Raw genomic sequence first — 20,349 nt, forward strand, 5'->3', positions numbered from 1 at the left:
CTCTTCCAGGCCTTCTCAGTCCATATCCAGGACCAGCAGACCACCCAGGCTTCAGTCTCAAGGTACACACAGGCTTAAACAGTGGGGGGCTCCCATTTCCAAAGCTGGGAGTAGTAAGACACCCCCCTATGGTAAACTGTCACAGTGACTTAACTTTAAACCTTCAAAGCTCTGCTCAGCTGACTGTTCCTTTAGGGGGAAAGATCACTCTGCATGCAAAGAACTGGGAACTCATTACCCAAGACAAATGGGTTTTAAATGTTTCCCAAGGATACACATTCCACTTCCACTCCTTGCCAACCCCAAACGGTTGGCCAGACATGCCCCCAAATCAGTGAGCAGAGCCTCAAAAGCAGTTTTTTTTCCTCTCCTAAGCATCAGATCTATTCATCCTGTCCCAGAAGAGGAATGGGGGCAAGGTTTTTACTCAAGACTTTTCCTGGTACTCAGAAAAGACAATTCCTGGCGTCCTGTCCTGGACTTGTCTATCCTGAACACCTTTTTGGTAATCCCAAAATTCAAAATGCTAACTCTTCATCAGCTGCTTCCCTTGCTAGGCAAAAATGCCTGGTTGGTAACACTGGATTTAAAGGAAGCCTACCTACACATCCCTATAAGGGAATCTTGCAGAAAATACCTACACTTCAGAGCAAGTTACACGCACTATCAGTTCTCTGCACTGCCCTTTGGCTTATCTACTGTGCCCAGGGTATTCACAAAGTGCCTAGCTCCAGTCATTGCATTTTGCAGGCAAAGAAATACTCAAATATATCCATACCTGGACAGTTGTCTAATTCAGGCAGAAAGCCAGGACACACTATTAAATCATCTGGCATTTGTAACGAAACTACTAACTTCTCTGGGGTACACCATAAACTAAAAGAAATCACATCTAGTGCCCTGCCAGCAAATTTTATTCCTGGGAGCAAGCTTGAATACAACTTCCCAGATGGGCCTACCTCACGCCAGAGAAACAAGTTTATTTGACAGCCTACTTCAAATCACTGGCCACAGAGACCCGGCTGTCTGCAAGGAAAATACTGCAATCCCTGGGGTTCATGGCCTCCTGAATTCTACTAATTCCATATGCAAGACTGCATATGAGGAAACTACAATGGTATCTTAAAAGCGTATGGTGTCAACATTCTAAGGACCTAGAATCAATGATTCCTATAATCTCTTGTCTAAAGACGGAGTTCCTTTGGTGGGGAGATGCGTGCCACAGCAGCAAGGGTCTGCCATTCACTCTACCCCCTGCCGCCCAAACCCTAACAACAGATGCATCAGACTATGTATTGGGGGCTCGCTTGGCAGGGCATTGCATTCAGGGGCAAATGGAACCAGAGTCAAATGCACCTGCATATCAATCAAAAAGAAAAGTTAGCTGTACAGAATTATCTGACAGCCTTCAAGGAACATATTCTTCCAGGACAATTATTGGTAAAGACCGACACCACTGTTATGTGGTACATAAACAAGCAGGGGGGAACCCACTCATACCCTCTCTGCAGACTAGCCATGGCTCTGTGGAACACAGGCTTGAGCTACCAAGTGTACCTACAGGCTCAGTTCCTGCCAGGCAAGCTAAATACACTGGCAGACGAACTAAGCAGAAATCTCATGGACCCACATGAGTGGAAACTGGAACCAAAGATATTCAACATTTTGAGAAACAAATGGGGGAGCCCAGAGACGGACCTGTTTGCCTCCCCTCAAAACTGCCAATTGGACAAATTCTGCACAAAAACTCCCCACAGACAAGCTTGGAAAGTGGATGCCCTGTCCTTCACCTGGAAAAACTTATCAGTCTATGCCTTTCCCCCTCTGCCTCTCCTCTACAAAGTGCTACTAAAGATCAAACGGGAGAAACCAAGGACAATACTGATTGCACCAGACTAGCCACACCAACACTGGTACCCCCTTATGCGCAGTGTGTCACTGCTGAATCCATGGCACCTGCCTCAGACCCTTGCCCTGCTGTCCCAGCAGGAGGGCCAGATTCTGCAGCCACAGCTCCAAACCCAGAACCTTGCAGCCTTGAAGCTGCTACCTGGAGTTCTGTACATTCCTTCACAAAGCATTACCATACCACTTACCACTTTTTTCTAAATCCAGAACTGGCTTTGCCACTGCATTCCTGGAGGGCCTTGTATCTGGTCCTAATGCTGTCTATCTGCCTCCTCCCTTCCTTAGCTTTGGGAATCTACCCAAATGTGATGACTGCAACAGTGAAACATGAAGAACATAGTACAGTTGTGTACACTTAACATAAATGTAGATGTTATAGTGTGTTCACTGTTGCAGTCCTGGTTACACTCCCTCCAGCCCCCTGACTTCTATTGACTATACTTCTGTTCTTGTTTACTATGCTTAAAGCTTTCTGGTGTATTTGCTTTTTGTTGGAGGTGTAATCTGGTATATAATTGCTTCCCATTGTGGGGGCACCTGACATCTGGGGCAAGAAAAACTGATGTAATGTGTCGGCTGCATGCTTTATACCTCTGACTACCTGATGTCATGGAAGATGAGACAGCAACCGACGCAGGACCCAAGACTTTGATAATCAGGTCGACTGAGGGCTACCTGCAAGCAGGAAACCCAAATGTGATGACTGCAACAGTGAATACACTCGAAGATCTACATTTATGGTAAGTGTACACAACTGCACTTTCACTGGGCCCTCTTCTAATTTTCAGTTTACTGCATTGCCTTTTGGCGTGTCTATGGCACCCAGAGTTTTCACAAAGTGTTTGGCCCCAGCCATCACCCACTGCAGAACCAAGGAATTCAAATCTACCCTTACTTGGACAACATTCTCATTTTGGCAGAATCACAGTCCACCCTTCGGGCAAATCTTCAATTCACCATGTCCCTTCTAAACCTGGGTTTCACGCTCAACCTCCAAAAATCCTCTCTTCTCCCACAACAGGACAAGGTTTTCCTAGTGTGCAGAATTAGAATAGATCTAATGAGATCCTTCTTGCCTCCAGACAAGGTACAATCCCTCTCCTCCCATTTTCTAAGTGTATTGACAGAATCACATCTCACTGCAAGACAGTTTCTCTAAACTATAGGCCTCATGACTGCCGCCATTCCCATGCTCTTACTAGCAAGGATGCACATGAGGAAATTCCAGTGGTACTTTGACTGTTTGGTCCTAGAGCCAACAACCTCTAGATAAACTCATCCCCTTTCTTCCCTGGCTAAAATTAGAGCTGTAGTGGTGGATTCAGCAGGTTTTCAACAACCAGGGAATTCCTCTTCAACTTCCTCCCACTTCCCAGTCTATGCACACAGATGCATCAGACGTAGGATGGGGAGCAACCCTTCAAGGTTACAGGGTACAACAGTGCTGGACACCTGCCCTGCAAAAACAGCACATCCGTGTCAGGGAGATGACTGTTGTCCTCTTACCTCTAAAAGTATTCCTTCCCATGCTGCCTCCAGGAGTACTCCACATTATGACAGACAACACAACTGTCTTGTGGTACCTAAACAAACAAGGAGGGACAAAGGCATACAGGTTATGTCTGATTACCCTGCTAATCTGGGAGATAGCGGCAAAACACGACCTCTGCCTGAAAGCTTCCAACATCCCCTTTCAGGAAAATAAGCAAGCGGACTTGCTCAGCAGAACCATATCTCTGCAACACGAATGGATGTTGCACAGGGATACCTTCCTACACGTAGTCCACCAGTGGGGCACACCACTACTGGATCTGTTTGACCCCCCCCCCCCAGAACAGACAACTGAACAAATTTTGCAGCAGGACTCGCTCACCTCTAGCTTGGAGAGTGGAGGCCTTCAGTTTTTCATGGCAGGGAATGTTCCTATATGCCTTCCCGCCCTTCCCTCTAATTAAGAGAGCCCTTCTGAAAATCAAGAAGGAACACCCAAAATTCTTGCTGGTGACTTCCTATTGGCCAAGGCAACACTGGTTCCCCTTTCTATTTTCACTAGCCAAGTGCAGTCACCACAAGTTTACCCCACCAGGTGGACCTGCTAACTCAACAACAGGGATCCCTCCTGCACCCACAACTTTCTCTACTGCAACTAAGTCTGTGGGTGATCAACTTTTGATCCCTTTTAGACAACACTACTCCAAAGACATGCTCTCTGTCCTGAGGAAGGCCAGGAAACCAACAGCTAGAAAAAAGTACGAGTCAAAATTTCAGAGCTTCTTGAAATGGTGTTCTCTGAAAATAAGGGCCCATTTTTAGCAGATCCACCCCTGGTCCTGAACTGTACCTATGGACTCATTAAGGAGGGGCTAGCTTACTCTTCTGTCAAAGTACACCTCTCAGCTATTTCTGCATGCTTGCCTTTACAGCTGCCTCCTCTCTCTAGACTGGATGTAAAACTTTTCCTGAGAGGGGTCTTGCACATCAGACCATCTAGAAAGCCCATTCCTCCTACCTGGGATCTCAACTTCTTACTAGAAAAGCTTACCCTCCCCCCTTTTGAGCCACGCAGCACAGCATCTTTGCAAATGTGCACATGGAAAACCATCCTTTTAGTGGCCAATGCCTCTGCTAGAAGAGTGTCTGAATTACAGGCCCTGATGACTTGACCTCCTTAGACTACCATCCGTAATGACAGGGTTTCCCTACGCACTAACCCCTCCTTTATGCCCAGAGTAGTTAATGAGCTTTCCTTAAACCAGTCCATTCACCTACCCACCTTTTACCCCTCTCCTACTAACTCCACGGAGAGGATCCTCCATTCTCTAGATTTACACAGAATATAACTAATCAGGATACACCACGAGACACCTTCTTCAGCAAAGGACTTTATTCCAGTAGATAAATAAATATGAATGAGCGCTTTCGCTTGCCGCTAGCAAGCTTCTTCAGATACAATAACATTAGTTAGTTCAGTGGTATATATACCAACAGCAGTATCTATTAATCAAGTCATTAAGCACTTCATTATGCAATTAAACAATTAAGATAAAATAATTAAATCAATTAAGACAATTAAAACAAATCACCGGTGAGCAGTGATTCTATGCTGAACCAAATACAGCTTCCTGGTTAAATATACTTCAGGTTTATAACTTCTTTGCCGATCACTGCATAACATATTGAAACACCATTCCTTCTATGCTTAAAGAACTTGGCATATCACTACTGTTAAAGGTTATAAAACAGCAAAACAGTTTATCAAAAACACTTTGGCATCATCAGTACTATAAAATTAATGTATAAAAAGTGTAAAAAGTACCCTCCCCCATATTATTTAATTAAATACAAAAAGACTCCTACATTGTCGATGTCACATTTTAAACTCTGCTTAATACATCATCTTGTCTCAATTATTTAAGAAACAATAACTATTTCACAGTACTTGTAAATCAAGTACTTTCAAAGCAACTCCAAAAACATACTGAAGTGGAGTAAGCGAAATGTAGTCACATATAATAAACTGGAATAAAATGGAATTAAAATACATGGATATGTAAAAATAAATTTCCCAAGACAATGTTACATCAGATGCAACGCAAAAGCAATGCATACTGAAGCTCCAATTGCGCTACTACAATGAGAAAAAGAAGCATCTCCATTTGCCCTCATAAAGTCAGTGCTAGCTCTTGTGAATTGAATATGTGTATAGACTACAAGTATAGACGACTGTTTTATGTACATGGGTCAAAGTCATGCAGATACATTATGAATGTAGATGTGATTATAAGCACAAAATACATGACTGGTGCCATAAAACATCCATCTAATCCATGGGTGTCGAAAATGTCCTATACATACAGAGCTGTGAATGTATATATATGTGTATATATTGTTCATCATCCTATAACTTCACCGAACCAATTTCAACAATGGGAACGGAACTTCAAACTGTAATTTAAAAAGTAATTTAAACATATTTTTAAACCAATTAGAAGCCTTTTGGGTATTAAGGCATGAACATTTTCTTGTATGTAACATTATATAAGGTGGATGGCAATAATAACCAACCACGTGTATAAAGAATCTTGATTATATCTGACAATAAATGTTCCTTATGAATCAAACCAGAAATCACTGCATAAAACCACTGAAGGTCTGACTGTCTATCGAGGGACATATAATGTGTGTCCCAAGATCGTGCACCCTATCTCTCTATATTCAATAAACCTCAATTTCATCTATACTATAAATTGTCACGTGCAATCAGACATTACGTTATTTTAAAACGAAATGACTCATCTCAAATGGATGTGTACATCCCTAAACCCATAAGCCTATGCAGTTTATCTATAATGTATGCCAAGAGACATCCGTCTCAAAATCAACATCTTTGGAACCTCTTAAGACTAAACATCTAAACGTTCTTAATTGGATATCGGCTCTAAAATTGATATAGGTATATTCATATAGTCCTTCTGCTTTATATATATAATATCATTTTCTGTGATCTTGTGTATGTTCTAAATGATTAAATGCTGGAATACTACTGAAATGTATCCATAACAATATGGGTATTCTCCTAGTGGCATTATATTCAGTTTCAAGGGAATATTCCAAAGAAAACTGAAAAACCTACATCTAGAATTTTATTTATACATATAATATTTATATTTGAACATTATATAAAATAAGCAAAAATAGTAATTGTTGTTATATTGTATTGTTATAATCTTTAGTCACAACATGTCACATATACATTCAAAAACTAAGACTTATATAGTCAATTGCACTGACCCGACTAGGACATATGTCTTCTTTTATTCTAAGAATGGTTTTATAGAGACATAATTATTTATGCCTGGGGGTCTGTGTGCTCCAGATCTAAATATCCATTCCATTTCCAGCTTTGCTAAAGCTCTCTCATTATCTCCTAGTCTCGGGCTTATTTTAATATGTTGTAGTACCCTGAACTTAAATCTGTGCGTGGGATTAAGAATAATATGCTTGGCTAAAGCATTAAGCTCATTTTGCTTACGTATATCATAAATATGATTATATATGCGCTCTCTCAGTTTCCTCTTCGTGAGGCCAACATAGAACGCTGAGCACAAATCACAATTAGCCATATACACTAAGTTCATAGTATCACAATTCGTATAACTTCTGGGTTTGAAACGGAAGTGTCCATTGGGATGTTCATACTCCTGAATGGAATTAATATGTTGACACATACTACAATGATCGCATGAAAATGTCCCTATTTTACCTAATGTGCCTTCTCCTGTGTGAATCATATCATTAGAATTATATGAAAAAATCATTTTCAGATTGTCACAGGTCTTGAAAACAAAACTGGGTTTTCCACCTACTATTTCCCTTATGTCATCAGTAATTCCAAGAAGATTCCAATGTCTATTAATAATTTTCTTAATTTCATGTATATCATTAGTGTATTTTGATACATAATTAACTATTTTATTCTGCCTATAATGCACAGAGGACTGTCTCTTATTAGCTCCCTTGGGTCTCTTGTTGTTCTCCCCTGAAGTGATATGTCTAATGCCATCAACTATAACATGATTCCTCATGTCTTTCACTGAATAGCTCTTGTACCCTCTGGCTATGAACATTCTCTCCATATAATCTGCTTCACTGTGTAAAATGTCTATGTCCTTACATAACCTAGTTAACCTATCAAATTGTCCTTTCATTATACCTGTGAACATGTATCTCGGATGCATGCTGCTATATTCTAGGAGGGTGTTCCTCCAGCATGGTTTCCTGAATAATCTAAAGGACAACTCTTCATTGATGTCATAGAATAAGGTTAGATCCAGAAAATTAATTTCTCTGTAGGAGTATTCGTAGGTGAATTTTAAAAAAGTGGTGTTTTTTTTCTAAATATTCCACAAAGCTATCCAGTTCCTCAACTGTCCCATCCCATGCCATAATCACATCGTCTACGAACCTCCTATAAATGCATATATTTTTCATCCAACTGCTGTTAAAGATATGTGCCTGCTCCCAATGATGTAATACCAAGTTGGCATAAGAATTTGCACATGGGGTGCCCATAGCGACACCCCATGTTTGTAAATAATATTTATTATGAAATGTAAACACATTACATTCTAATACCAACTCTAGCAACTGGTTGGTCAAAATCTGCCTATTCCTGGAAAAATTACTGTTTTTCACTAGTACTTCTCTCACTGCCTGCATTCCATAATCATTTGGAATGCATGTAAATAGGTCACGGACATCCAAAGTCACTAGAAGCAGTTTCCCATTATTCTTATTCAGGGAGTTGAAAGATTCTAATTCTTTCAACATGTGTTGGGTATCTCTAAGGATAGTACTTATATTGTTCACTATGGGCCTCAACATTTTTTCTATGAAAACTGAAATGTTGCAAGTTGCCCATAGTCTCCCAGATACTATTGGTCTCATCGGTATCGGTTCAGCTTCTTTGTGTATCTTCGGCAGACCTCTCAACACAGGTACCAAAGGTTCTTTAATGTATAGGAAATCAAACATCTCCTTGCTCACTTGTCGACACATTAATATATCATATTCATTAACTTTGTTAATTATTCTCATCACTCCATCAAGTGACAATTCTTGATAAGTACTATTTTGTTGTAATGTACTCTCTATATTGATTACATATTCATGCCTATCAAGGACCACTACTCCCCCACCCTTGTCAGCATTAGTAATCACTATGTCTCTATTCCCCTTCAAGTCGTTCAAGGATTTATACTCAGCTTTTTCAAGATTAAAAAATCTATTTTTAACATATTTCTCAGCATATAATGCATAGAAGTCCTTCTCGCAGGATTTCACAAAACACTCAATATCTGTTGGCAATGTGGGTGAAAAAGTACTTCTAGGTTTTAATACATAATTTGCATTATTCAATGAATCTATTTGATTTCTAAAGAGCAAACGCAACACTACTTTTCTGGCAAACATCCTCAAATCTACCAGAGTCTCAGACAGTTTGCTATATTGAGATGGTACATAATTTAATCCTTTGTTTAGTAGCGAAATATCAGATGCAGACAAATTTATATTTAGAAAGATTAAAAACCAACTGAGTCAGTTCCAGTTCCTTTTGGTGTTTTTGTCGTACCTGTGTGTTGAGGATTTTCGTTTTCTTGGTCCTCGACTTGCCGATCTCCCCCTGGTCATCGGGTATGTCTTGATTGGAAAAGGGGCCTCCATATTCCTGATGGACATCGCATGTTTTTTTCTAATTTTGCCAGTTCTTATAGAATCATCTGTGCATCTTAAAGCCAGTTGGTTCGGCGGTGGTGTAAGCTCATCATTGTTGCCCGCAGAGGTTTCTCTAGTGTCATTCACCGGTTCTATTGAGTTGTTCATGTTCCTTTCCGTTGGCGCCAAATTGGATTCTCCTGCTCCTCCCACATCCGGCTTCTTCTGCTGCGAGCAAGGCACCCATTCATTACGACTCGCATTGTTGTCATTACTTCTCTCCCATACGAATATGTTGCCCATTCTAAAATCTTGTACATCCCTCGTCAACTTTTTCTGTTTGATGCCTCTCATTCTCTCGATTTACATAGGCAACTGAGATTCTACTTGGACAAAACCAAGTCTTTCAGAAAATCTGACCAACTCTTCATTTCTTTCCATCCCAGGGCCATGGGTAAGGCAGTCTCCAAACAAATTATTCCCTTCTGGATCAGAAAATCCATCCTTTTTTGCTACTCTCATCATCACAAGCCATTGCCTCAAGGAGTGCGAGCGCATTCTACCAGAGGCATGGCTACCTCTAAGGCCTTTATAAAAGGACTAGACACAGCTTCTGTATTTGAGGCAGTCACCTGGTCCACAGTTCATACTTTCACCAAGCACTACAAGCTGGACCAGGTCTCTAGGGCCAGAGCAGGGTTTGCCAGGGCAATCCTGCAAGGATTCCTAGAATCTTCCGCCTCTGCCTCCTCCCAACAATTCCTCCTGTCTGTGGTATTCTCCCACAGTATGAATACTGCAACATGGGAATAGAAGGTCAGAATAGTTGTGTAAAATCTTACCATAGCCATAGATGTCCTTCTCTTCCATGTTGCAGTATTCCTTCCCACCCTCCATCCCCCTGATAGCCTCTATCTTCTCTAGGGTATTCCTTCACTGCTGGCCACTCATTAGAGCCCTGCAAGGACATTTGCTTTTGCTTTTCCTTGGCCTTTATAGTCTCTTCTTTGGGCTTCAAGGTCTGAGAGTGCCGATGTCATATTTATACTCCAAGGTTTGTGACCCTACGTGTGACTTCCCACACACCTACGGCAGCCAGGTTTAAGCTTTTGTATAAGGAGCCGACGTCTGGCGCTTCAGGGCTTTAAATCCCACAGTATGAATACTGCAACATGGAAGAGAAGGACATCTATGGTTATGGTAAGATTTTACACAACTATTATTTCATTTATCCAGCATAATGACTTTTCTGTTTTTTAGATTCATCAGGATTCCTTTGAAGATTAGCTGGCTCAGTTGGATGTTCACAGAAGTGGCTTTTCATAAGGAATGTGTACTTCTGAGTGAAGCTAGTGTCATTTAATTTTAAAGTATTTAGATTTTAGTTTTATGAGCGAGCTTACTGACTCTTTCAGTGGTCTTGCCCAAGCCAGAAAAATAAGAATGGAGCAGGAATCAGGAGAAGGAACTTCCTAAATGTAGTCACAAAATGTTTGCATTTACAGGATTTGTAAGTCTGTCTCAAAAAATGTCTTGCAAACATATTGCCATCTTTTGTGTGGTATGCGTTTCTGATTTTTTTTTTTTGTATGTTTGAATGATATTTAGTTACAAGGCCTAACTTGCTTTTTCCTGTGTTGTCTGTTTTACAGGGGAAGACTAATTTATCTTTTTATTGATCTGGTTTGTGGGAACCCGTTTAGCCTTCAAGCTGGCGATGTCTAGGGTTCCCAGTCCGCCTCCACCGGCAGAAATGTCGAGTGGACCCGTGGCAGAGAGCTGGTGCTACACTCAGGTAAATGATGATTTATTCTGTTAGCTAGACCAGTTCAGAAAGCAGTGCTCTTTATTTTTCTGATGTGGGGTATGCATGTTTGCAGGCTCTTTAGTGCTGATCTTTATCTAGTTTGGAAATTGACATTGGATACATTTACGAGTCTTTGATACATGTGGCCTGCATGTGTTTTTGTTTCAGCTAAGCCTTCAACATTGCCCTGTATCTCTGAGGAAAGTTAATTCCCATTTAAAATTGTGCCCCTGGTGAATTGTAAAATAGGTAGAAAGTTTGCTGAGCACCAGAAATTGTTTGTCATGTAAGGTGCACTTTGAAGAAGGCTTATTTAGGGATGATGTGCCATGGTGGTTATTAATTGTAAACTGAGTTTCTGGTGCCTTTAGCAGAAGAAACTTAAGTATATTAATTGGGTTGCCTTATGTCATTGTTGAAGTTATGCCTGTATATCCATGACAGAGAAATTCCCAAGAAAGTATGTGTAGTGTCACTAAAGAAAGATGATGAATTTAAAGCAAGCAGTGGCTGCTTGGTTGCAAGACGGTACATAGTTATGCACTTTGTGCACACAAACTAATCGATCATAGTAGTGATTTTAAACGTTGTTTAGGAATTTTGAATGGTTGTTTTGAGTACTTCACTGAAACTGAATTCTTAGTGCAATGAAAGAGCAGCTGTAAGCATTGTTGCTTTGGGTGATGAAAGTGGATGTTGCCCACGTGTAAATGAGTACTGTGAATGGTGCATGTGTGTTTTTTTTTTCTCTGTGCTTGCCTTCTGTGTCTGCTGCCTTGATGTTTTGCTAACTGTAGCAGCGGATCCCTTGGTTCTTTTGCATTGTTGTGTAAAGGTGAGCTAGCTAATGTAATGCTTGTCAGTATGAAATAAGCACAGATTTATTTTTGAGCATTTACAGCAGGTTCTTACTGCATAAACAGTGGTATCAGTCTCATGCTTTGGCTTAGACCTGGATTATTTTATTTTTTATTATTCAGCATTTTCTAAGTCAAGGGGACAGAATGGTTATCACTGCAAGTCCTTATCACACTTGTTCTTTGGTTCATTTATAAACTGGGTTGCCATATGTGTAAGGGATGTCTGATCTCCCTGTGTCTACAGGTCTCTTTTCCTTTCACATCCAGGAAGGCATGCTGATAACTGAATTATTGATGCTCTGAATTGCCCATGTGTTTGTGTGTGTTTCTGTCCTGGGGTGGACATGCTCAAAATTGATTCTGTGCTGTACCCCAGTTACTTGTTGCAGTAGGCTTTATCTCCCAAGCAAACCTGAACAGGATAAAAGTGGGTTTTAATGACTGACTGGTTTTCAGGCGGCCTGTGAGAAATTGTGTGTGGTACAGTCAGATTTGATCTGTAGCATAAAATTCAAGAATATACCCTTTGTAGCATTTGAATGAAATTGATTATATTTATCCAGTTTTTAATCTGTGATTACTAGACCAAGAAGTCCTTTATTTTAAATAAAACTGTATGTGGTATACATGGAAATGTGGGCATTAACTGCAGGTGAATATTCACCTACCTGACTTCCACAGCTTTTGGAAGTTCCCAGCACAGAATTGGTCTCTCTCCTAGCTTGAAAAATTGGTTGACAACAGTACCAAAAAGGGAGAGCAGCTTGCATCAGTTCCTTTACCACAAGTATCAATCAGTCATCACGCTGTCTCTCCATCAGTCTCTTCAGGTGACTTCCACAGGGGTAAGTATTGTTTTTTAGGATTTATAGTAGCATTGTTGAGATTTGACTATTTAATCCAGTGTTTGTGATTTCTACATTGGAATTGTTTAGATTATCTTGTTCCAAGGTACATGACATGCCAGAAAAATAACTGTGTGTGTCTGTAGAAGATGAATTTAGACATTTTTCTATCTGTATTGTATTTTTCTTTATAGGGGAGGTTTGTAGCATCCTTCACCTCTGACCACTGTATAAACTTAAGAAGAAAGCAGTTTATTAGAAGACTAAAAATATCAAGGCTTTCCTGATGCACAGGAAACTAGGTTACTTTGTCCACATGTCTGCTACTTCAGGAGAGGGCCACCACCTAAGCTTAACCAGTGTTAATAGGGGATTTCTAAGCCCTCTCAAAATCAGTGGGGAAGGGGGGTGGCTTTCTAAAAATGTAAAGGCCTAAGAAGATTGTTAAAGTGCAAGTAGCCAGAGCATGCAAGTCCTTGCAGATCCTGTCTGGCCTGATTAACCTGAGGAAGCCAGTCTCAAAGAAGCATTGATCTCTCTCTCCTGGTCTGCCACCCTCTAAGTGTTGCATCCCTTCTTCTCCTGCCCCTTTCAAAGGCAGACAGGTCATAGACATTAGTACCCAGGCCCATCATGGACAAAGTGATTTGAGACCTTCATGTTGAAAACTGGTTTCCAGGAGTCCACAGCGTACATCTTGACCGTTGCAGTTTGACAACTTCATCCAGCAAATGTTTACACCCTGATATAATTTGCAATATGTCCTGGAATAAGAGACTGTGGAGGGCACTATAACACTCTCCTCCTTTCCTTTTTATCTGCATGATAAGATGCCTTCTATTCCTGAGAGGACTGATGCTGGAGGGTCATGTGTCCAGCCTGCTGGTGTTTGCTTCGGTAGTGTGACCATTGATTACAGCAGTTTTGCAAGGGGTTTGACTATCTATATGTGTCAAGTTGGACAGTGATGATTTGGCATGTTTGATTCAGATTTTCTCATCTGGTTTATAACACAGATGAGACTGCAATTTCACATACCCCCACCACATCCCGCAGAGTGTTGGATTCCTAGAAAAGGTACTTGGATCCCTCGGTTTATGAGGAGCTGAAGCCCACTGCAATGTGCCTGCAGTATTTGAGATCCAGTTTTTTAGAGCTGGATTCATGGCCAAAGGGCGCACATAAAATATGGCAGTGTAGATGGTTGAAAATTTCTGTAGTTACCTGTACCAAAACTCTGTGGCTGTCACCAGAGACTGAAGTCATATTCCTGGGTTCTGTCTGTTTTCAACAATGAAGGGGGTTATCCTGGATGGATTGGGCAAAAATGTGTATGCATCTGCAGCCAAGACACCACAGTACATAATTGCCAGCCCTTAATCATGAAATACCAAGGTGACCTTTGGGAACAGATTGAAGTGGCTGTTGTGGTACAGGATGAATCCTTGAAAGACACTTGGAAGGCTTGCCAAACAGTTTATGAGGTGGGAATGACACACTTGAAGCATTCGGTAAGGATGCACTTACAGGCGCAACAATTAGAAGGCATTTGTAGCTCTGAACTGTGCTTGCTGAAATTACAGGGATGGTAACTGCCATCCTCAGAATTGTAGAACTGGAAGTGTGAATGTGAGGGAATGCCTTTAGAGTTAGTTTGCAGTAGCTTGACATACTCCCGTCTGTTGTGGTATATGAAGCCCCAGCACAAGCCCGGTAATCAAGGAGTCTCAATCCTCATCACTAGCAGCAGTGCGGAACATGCACACTGGGAGGATGACAAGTACACACACAGTAAAGTGCAGTTTCCCTTAAGAGCATACAGAGATCACAGTCAGTTTGGGGCTGGTTTCTCCCTATTTCTCCAGATCCCAAGTAAGACTCCCCACTGGCATAGCTATAAGGTTGAGTGGCCAAACCAAGGTCTCCAGTACCCTCTCTGTCCAACCAGTGCTTTGTGTTCCTTGCCAAGTAGCTGACACACACACTTTGAGATTTGATTTATACACACACACACACCTGAGAAAGGCTGGCAGAGATTTACTAGTTATGTCCTCTTCTGCCCAGACTATAAGGTAGTTTTCACTGCCACCAGCCAACTGCTATCTGCTACTTTAAGGTCCTTAGTAAAGGGTGTCCAATCCTACTGCATAATGTTACTATTAATCCAAATGGTAGTCTGACCAAGAGCAAGGCTATTTACGAGTGGCCTGTACAGTGTCACCAAATAGATATGCAAGTACCTAAGAGCTGAAATATCTCTAAACGCTCCGCCACAATTAAAAGGTTTAAATATATTTAATACTAAATCGTAAAAGAGCAGGACAATACATGGTAAGTATTTAGTTACATCAGAGTTCAAAATCACAGGAAATATTTAAAACAACATTGCAGGACAGTCTCAAATAAAGAAAACATCTAAGCTACACTTTACTATATTCATATCTGAATCTAAAAGAGTTACTATGCCCTAAAAACTTACAGCAAGGCAAGTGCATAGGTGAGTGTATGTTTCCAGCTGATGTTAGGTTAAAGACAAAATACAAATTGCACAGTCTCTCTGAGAGAGTTCTTAAATTAATATCCAATATTACTGCTGGGTTAGCTTGGATGACATCACTTTTTGTCACCTGACTTCAATTCCCAAGCTAAACACCCTTTGTCAGAAACTAATAGAATTTTAGCATCTTCCTGTGAAAAATACCTCTCTCAGATACTTGCATATCTGAGAAGTCATAAAACAATAAAACACTTCTACATCTTAAACCTAGTAATTACTTCTCTTTCAAGACAATGTAAGCAATTTCTAGCTCTAAACATCGTGTCTGCTACTGCACTGAAACTGAGAGAACATCTCTTTGTATTACGTGGTTATGAAACAATTTAATTTCACCTATTTTCTCTGAATTTTTTTCAAGTTATTCTCGTGTGTTTCAGTTTCCATTTAACATTTACAGTTACAATAGTGCAGGAACGTTCCTGTTCTATTCCAATAGGGCATGCTGTGGTTGCATTTTAGTTCAGTCCTTTGCACACACTCCTGTATAAATCATATCAGTATGCACAAATGGCATAGAATTATTTACAAAATTCCAGATAGCTTGGCTGGCAGTATTTCCCTTTGCCACACAGTACAGTAGTCTCTCGATGTAACTCTCCCTCCTGCAACAAAAATGCTTTAAAGGTTTAAGAGCAAGCTTGTGAATTTGCTGTTCAGTACTGTGCTTACTGTTTACTTAAATGTTGGGACTGGCAGGTTTTAATGGTGTACTTTGATAAGAAGCCATGCAGCTTTGTATAATGTGTTTTGCTAAGCATAAGCAGCCATTCAGAATTTAGGCTTTACCAGAAGATGCTATGTGGCAGTTGCTTAATGCTGCCTTGAATCAGAATTCACTGATTGATTGGTCCTCCTCCTGAAGAATTGTTGAATAAATTTATTTTATTTTATTTTTATTTTACATTATTTTACATTTGTTGACCGGGCTAGTCTAGCTGGATACATGTCCATTTTCAGTAGAGGCCCGAGGAGTTAAGCTCCAGAGTTTAAGAAATACATTCACTATATTACAAGAAAGTAAGGGAAAACAATTTGCAAAGAGTACATACAAAAGTGAGCCAAAACAAAAGAAAAAAAAATTTACAAGCAAGGTTATCCAGTTAACAACATAAAAGATTACTATAAAAATATATATATATATTTTTTTTTTTTTTCTGTTTGAAGGGGAGGTTAAAGGGGAGAGTGTGTAAGATAAAGGATGAAAGGGAATAAACAGAGAGAACATTTAAGACTATGAACTGTGTTACATTTCAAATACCCATCTCCAAGTATAGTAACAACTTTTATCATTCAGCGAGCCTTCTGTAGGAAGTAGTCCATTGTGGATCATTTCAGACAAAAAACCTTTAAAAAAAGAACCAGGCCTGGAGGAAGCAGAGGTAGAGAAGTGTGTGTAAAGTGCAGTGAAAAAGTATTTGCCCTCTTCCTGGCTTATTTTTTTTGCATGTTTATCACATTTAAATGTTTCAGATCATTAAATAAATGTAAATATTAGACACAGATAACCCAAGTAAACACAAAATGCAGTTTCTAAGTGATGATTTTATTTAAGGGAAAAAAAATATCCAAACCTACATGGCCCTATGTGAAAAAGTAATTGTCCCTTAAACCTAATAACTGGTTGTGCCACCCTTAGCAGCAACAACTGCAGTCAAGTGCTTGCGATAACTGGCAAATGAGTCTTTCACATAGCTGTTGAATTTTGGCCCACTGTTCTTTGCAGAATTGTTTTAATTCAGCCATATTGGAGGGCTTCCGAGCATGAACCACCTTTTTAAGGTCATGCCACAGCATCTCAATTGGTTTAAAGTCCGGACTTTTGATTAGGCCACTCCAAAACCTTCATTTTGTTTTTCTTAAGCCATTCAGAGGTGGACTTGCTGGTGTGTTTTGGATCATTGTCCTGCTGCAGAGCCCAAGTGCGCTTCAGCTTGAGATCACGAACTGATGGCCAGACAGTCTCCTTCAGGATTTTTTTGATAGAGAACAGAATTTATGGTTCCATCAATCACAGCAAGTTGTCCATGCCCAGAAGCAGCAAAGCAGCCCCAGACCATCAACTACTACCACCATGTTTGTCTCTTGGCATGATGTTCTGTTTCTGAAATGCTGCGTTACTTTTACTCCAGATCGTCAGATGTAACGGGACGCACACCTTCCAAAAAGTTCAACTTTTGTTTAGTCAATCCACAGAATATTTTCCCAAACGTCTTGGGGATCAGCAAGATGTTTTTTTTGGCAAAAGTGAGACTAGCCTTTGTTCTTTTTGGTCAGCAGTGGTTTTCTCCGTGGAACTCTGCCATGCATGCCATTTTTGCCAAGCCTCTTTCTTATGGTTGAGTCATGAACACTGACCTTAACTGAGGCAAGTGAGGCCTGCAGTTCTTTAGATGTTGTTCTGGGTTCTTTTGTGACCTCTTGGATGAGTCGTCGCTGCGCTCTTGGGGTAATGTTTGTAGGCCAGCCACTCCTGGGAATGTTCACCACTGTTCCATGTTTTCTCCATTTGTGGATAATGGCTCTCACTGTGGTTCGCTGGAGTCCCAAAGCTTTAGAAATGGCTTTGTAACCTTTTCCAGACTGATAGATGTCAGTTACTTTGTTTCTCATCTGTTCCAGACTTTCTTTAGATCGTGGCATGATGTCTTCCTTTTTGGGATCTTTTGGCCTACTTCACTTTGTCTGACAGGTTGTATTTAGGTGATCTCTTGATTCAAGAGGTCTTTCAGTAATCAGGCCTGGGTGTGGCTAGTGAAATTGAACTCAACTTTCCCAAAAATGTGATTAACCACAGTTACTTCATGATTTAACAAGGGGGCAATTAATTTTTCACATAGGGCAATGTAGGTTTGGATAGTTTTTTTACTTAAATAAAACCATCAGTTAAAAACTGCATTTTGTTTACTTGGGTTATCTTTGTCTAATATTTAAATTTGTTTTATCTGAAACATTTAAGTGTGACAAACATGCGAGTAAATAAGAAATCAGGAAGGGGAAAATACTTTTTCATTGCACTGTACATTGTGTGTGTGTGTGTGTGTGTGTGTGTGTGTGTGTGTGTGTGTGTGTGTGTGTTGGGGTGGGGGGGGGAGGTGATTACATTCCTGTCAGACACCACTCGTAGTACTGACTCCTTCCACCTTAACCATGGTCTCTCTCACCGAGTCCATAACCAGTATAAGATCACTTCTTTTTAATAACTGCAAAAAAAGACTGAGGATGATTGTTTTATTAGACTACAAGATAAAATTCTTAGACTTCTCTTCTTTCCTGAGGAATTCTTCCCATTGCCTGCATTTTAGGAGACACTAACAACCAATGCTTTCACCTTCATATAGGAGCCTGCAGTGTGTGCTATGCAGAGGAATAATGAGATGCATTTTATTGTAAGGTATTGCCAAAATTTATAGATGTGGTTTAGTGTGGATTTTCTACAGGGGAGGCAACATTTGACAACACTAATAGGAGGAGGATGACCAAGAAAGAAGTAGAGTGTAAGAAAAAGCCAGTATTTGATTTTTGATGTAAAGAAGGCATTTGATAGTCAGCTGGGATTTTATGACTAGGGTAATGGCAGCATATGCATTTTGGATAGAATGCTGTTAATTAGGAGTATGTATGAAGTGACGTAGGCAAGAATTAATGTGGTGAGGGTTCCTGTCTGACAGACTGTGTTTCAACAGCGGAACATTTGCTTCGCCTCTTAAAGAAAATATGGGACTCAAAAATTCAAGGATATAACTCGTATGGTAATCCAGAAAAGGACATTTCAGTGTTATGGAACATTTTGAGACAGTTTTGTGTTTTTTCCTGGAAATGGTATAGCTTTTGTTCTATACTAATTTATTTTAAAACTTTGGGGGGATGCAAGATGACGTATTTAGGTGTACGGAGTAAAAGGATTCTATTATGGGAACTAAGAAAATTTCGGAAGAAACTAAAAGGGTAATACAAAAATTGAAAAGTGGAAAGTTCTTTATCTTGGTTAGTAAGACAGAAGCAGAGAAAATGTTTCTCGTCTTGTTTTATGTACAGGTCAGGAGTACTTTTATCCACCAGAGGAGAAGTTTTGGGCCATAGCTAATAATAGCTGAAGGAATTTAAGGGGAAGAGGGCAAGATGTGAGAAGTGGAAAACAACCATGCAGAATATTGTATTTGTAATGTAGCAGAAAGTATTCTATGAATTTCACCACCACAGAAATGGCGAAAGGAGGTATTACAAGTAAGGATCACTGCATTTAGTAGCTTAGAAAATATACAAGAGGGGCTAGGATTTGTTTGAGCAAGTTAGCAAAGGAGCCCAGGTGTTGGGAGCAAGTAACTATTGAGGGAAAGGTAATGGAGTGGGATGAAGCCAAGCAGAAATGTGAACTGCAGGTTAGAGACTGCCTTCCCAATCAGGGATTAATTGCAGAGCATATGCATGGAGAGCGGGGAAGTGGAGTACATAAGTGGAAGATCAGGTGAGGTTGGGTTTTTAATCAAGTCTAGAGCAGAAACTGCTTTTAAAGGGATAATTACTAGGACATAAAATACTAAATGACTGTAATAATTCTAAGAAGTGGTTAGAAAAGATTAGGGAAAAAGAATGGAAAAGTAATATAAAGCAACAGGACGACATCTGTATGGCTCCTAAGAATGCAGCAGAGTCCAGAAGGTGTAGGATTTTTTTTTCATGGAAGTGCTTGCATAGGTATTTTTATATCCCAGGCAGACTTCAATGATGTTTTGCTAGATTTCAGTTGCTGAAGGTGTGCTGTGAAGGAGAGAAGTGGTAATTAAGAACATTTTTGGGAAAGTAACTCATTTGCAGCTAGTAGAAGTTCCCTCCAGAGTACTTTATTAGCATTGGGACACAGCAAATGATTGTAACTAAAATTTGTTGGAGCTGGGGTATAAGAACTGAGTGGCCCGGGTATGGTCTTGGCAAGTTTAGTGCTATTGGTTACCAAGAAACCAATTACTAGAACATGGACATCGCAATCTTTAAACCAGCCATAACTGAAGCATGGAATGTTATCAAGGAAGTAAAAGAATTGGAGGGCTTTCTTCAGAAAAGGGAGGGTGTAAATGTATATAGAAATGGATTTTGTGTGAGTAATGCAAGCAGAATAATGTTGAGGAGGAGTGAGGTTTAGAGAGACTTGAGCCTTTT

At 40.2% G+C, this 20,349-nt stretch overlaps 1 protein-coding gene across 4 annotated transcripts in view; it reads left to right on the forward strand.

Moving 5' to 3' along the window:
• The window catches only part of LOC122788129 (speckle-type POZ protein), a 1,772,079-nt gene that overhangs the window by 535,539 nt on the left and 1,216,191 nt on the right, over positions 1–20,349 (forward strand). For 3 of the 4 annotated variants that reach the window (XM_044055071.1, XM_044055069.1, XM_044055068.1), the window contains one exon: positions 10,776–10,918. In XM_044055071.1, the coding sequence (XP_043911006.1) occupies positions 10,841–10,918 (78 nt within the window). In that variant the 5' untranslated portion in view covers positions 10,776–10,840. Of the gene's footprint in view, positions 1–10,775; positions 10,919–12,471; positions 12,636–20,349 lie in introns of those variants that run through there. The other variant, XM_044055072.1, reaches the window with a different exon arrangement.

This window comes from Protopterus annectens, chromosome 13.part0, assembly GCF_019279795.1.
Source record: "Protopterus annectens isolate FY-2018-M chromosome 13.part0, PAN1.0, whole genome shotgun sequence".
Taxonomy (NCBI): Eukaryota; Metazoa; Chordata; order Ceratodontiformes; family Protopteridae; genus Protopterus; species Protopterus annectens.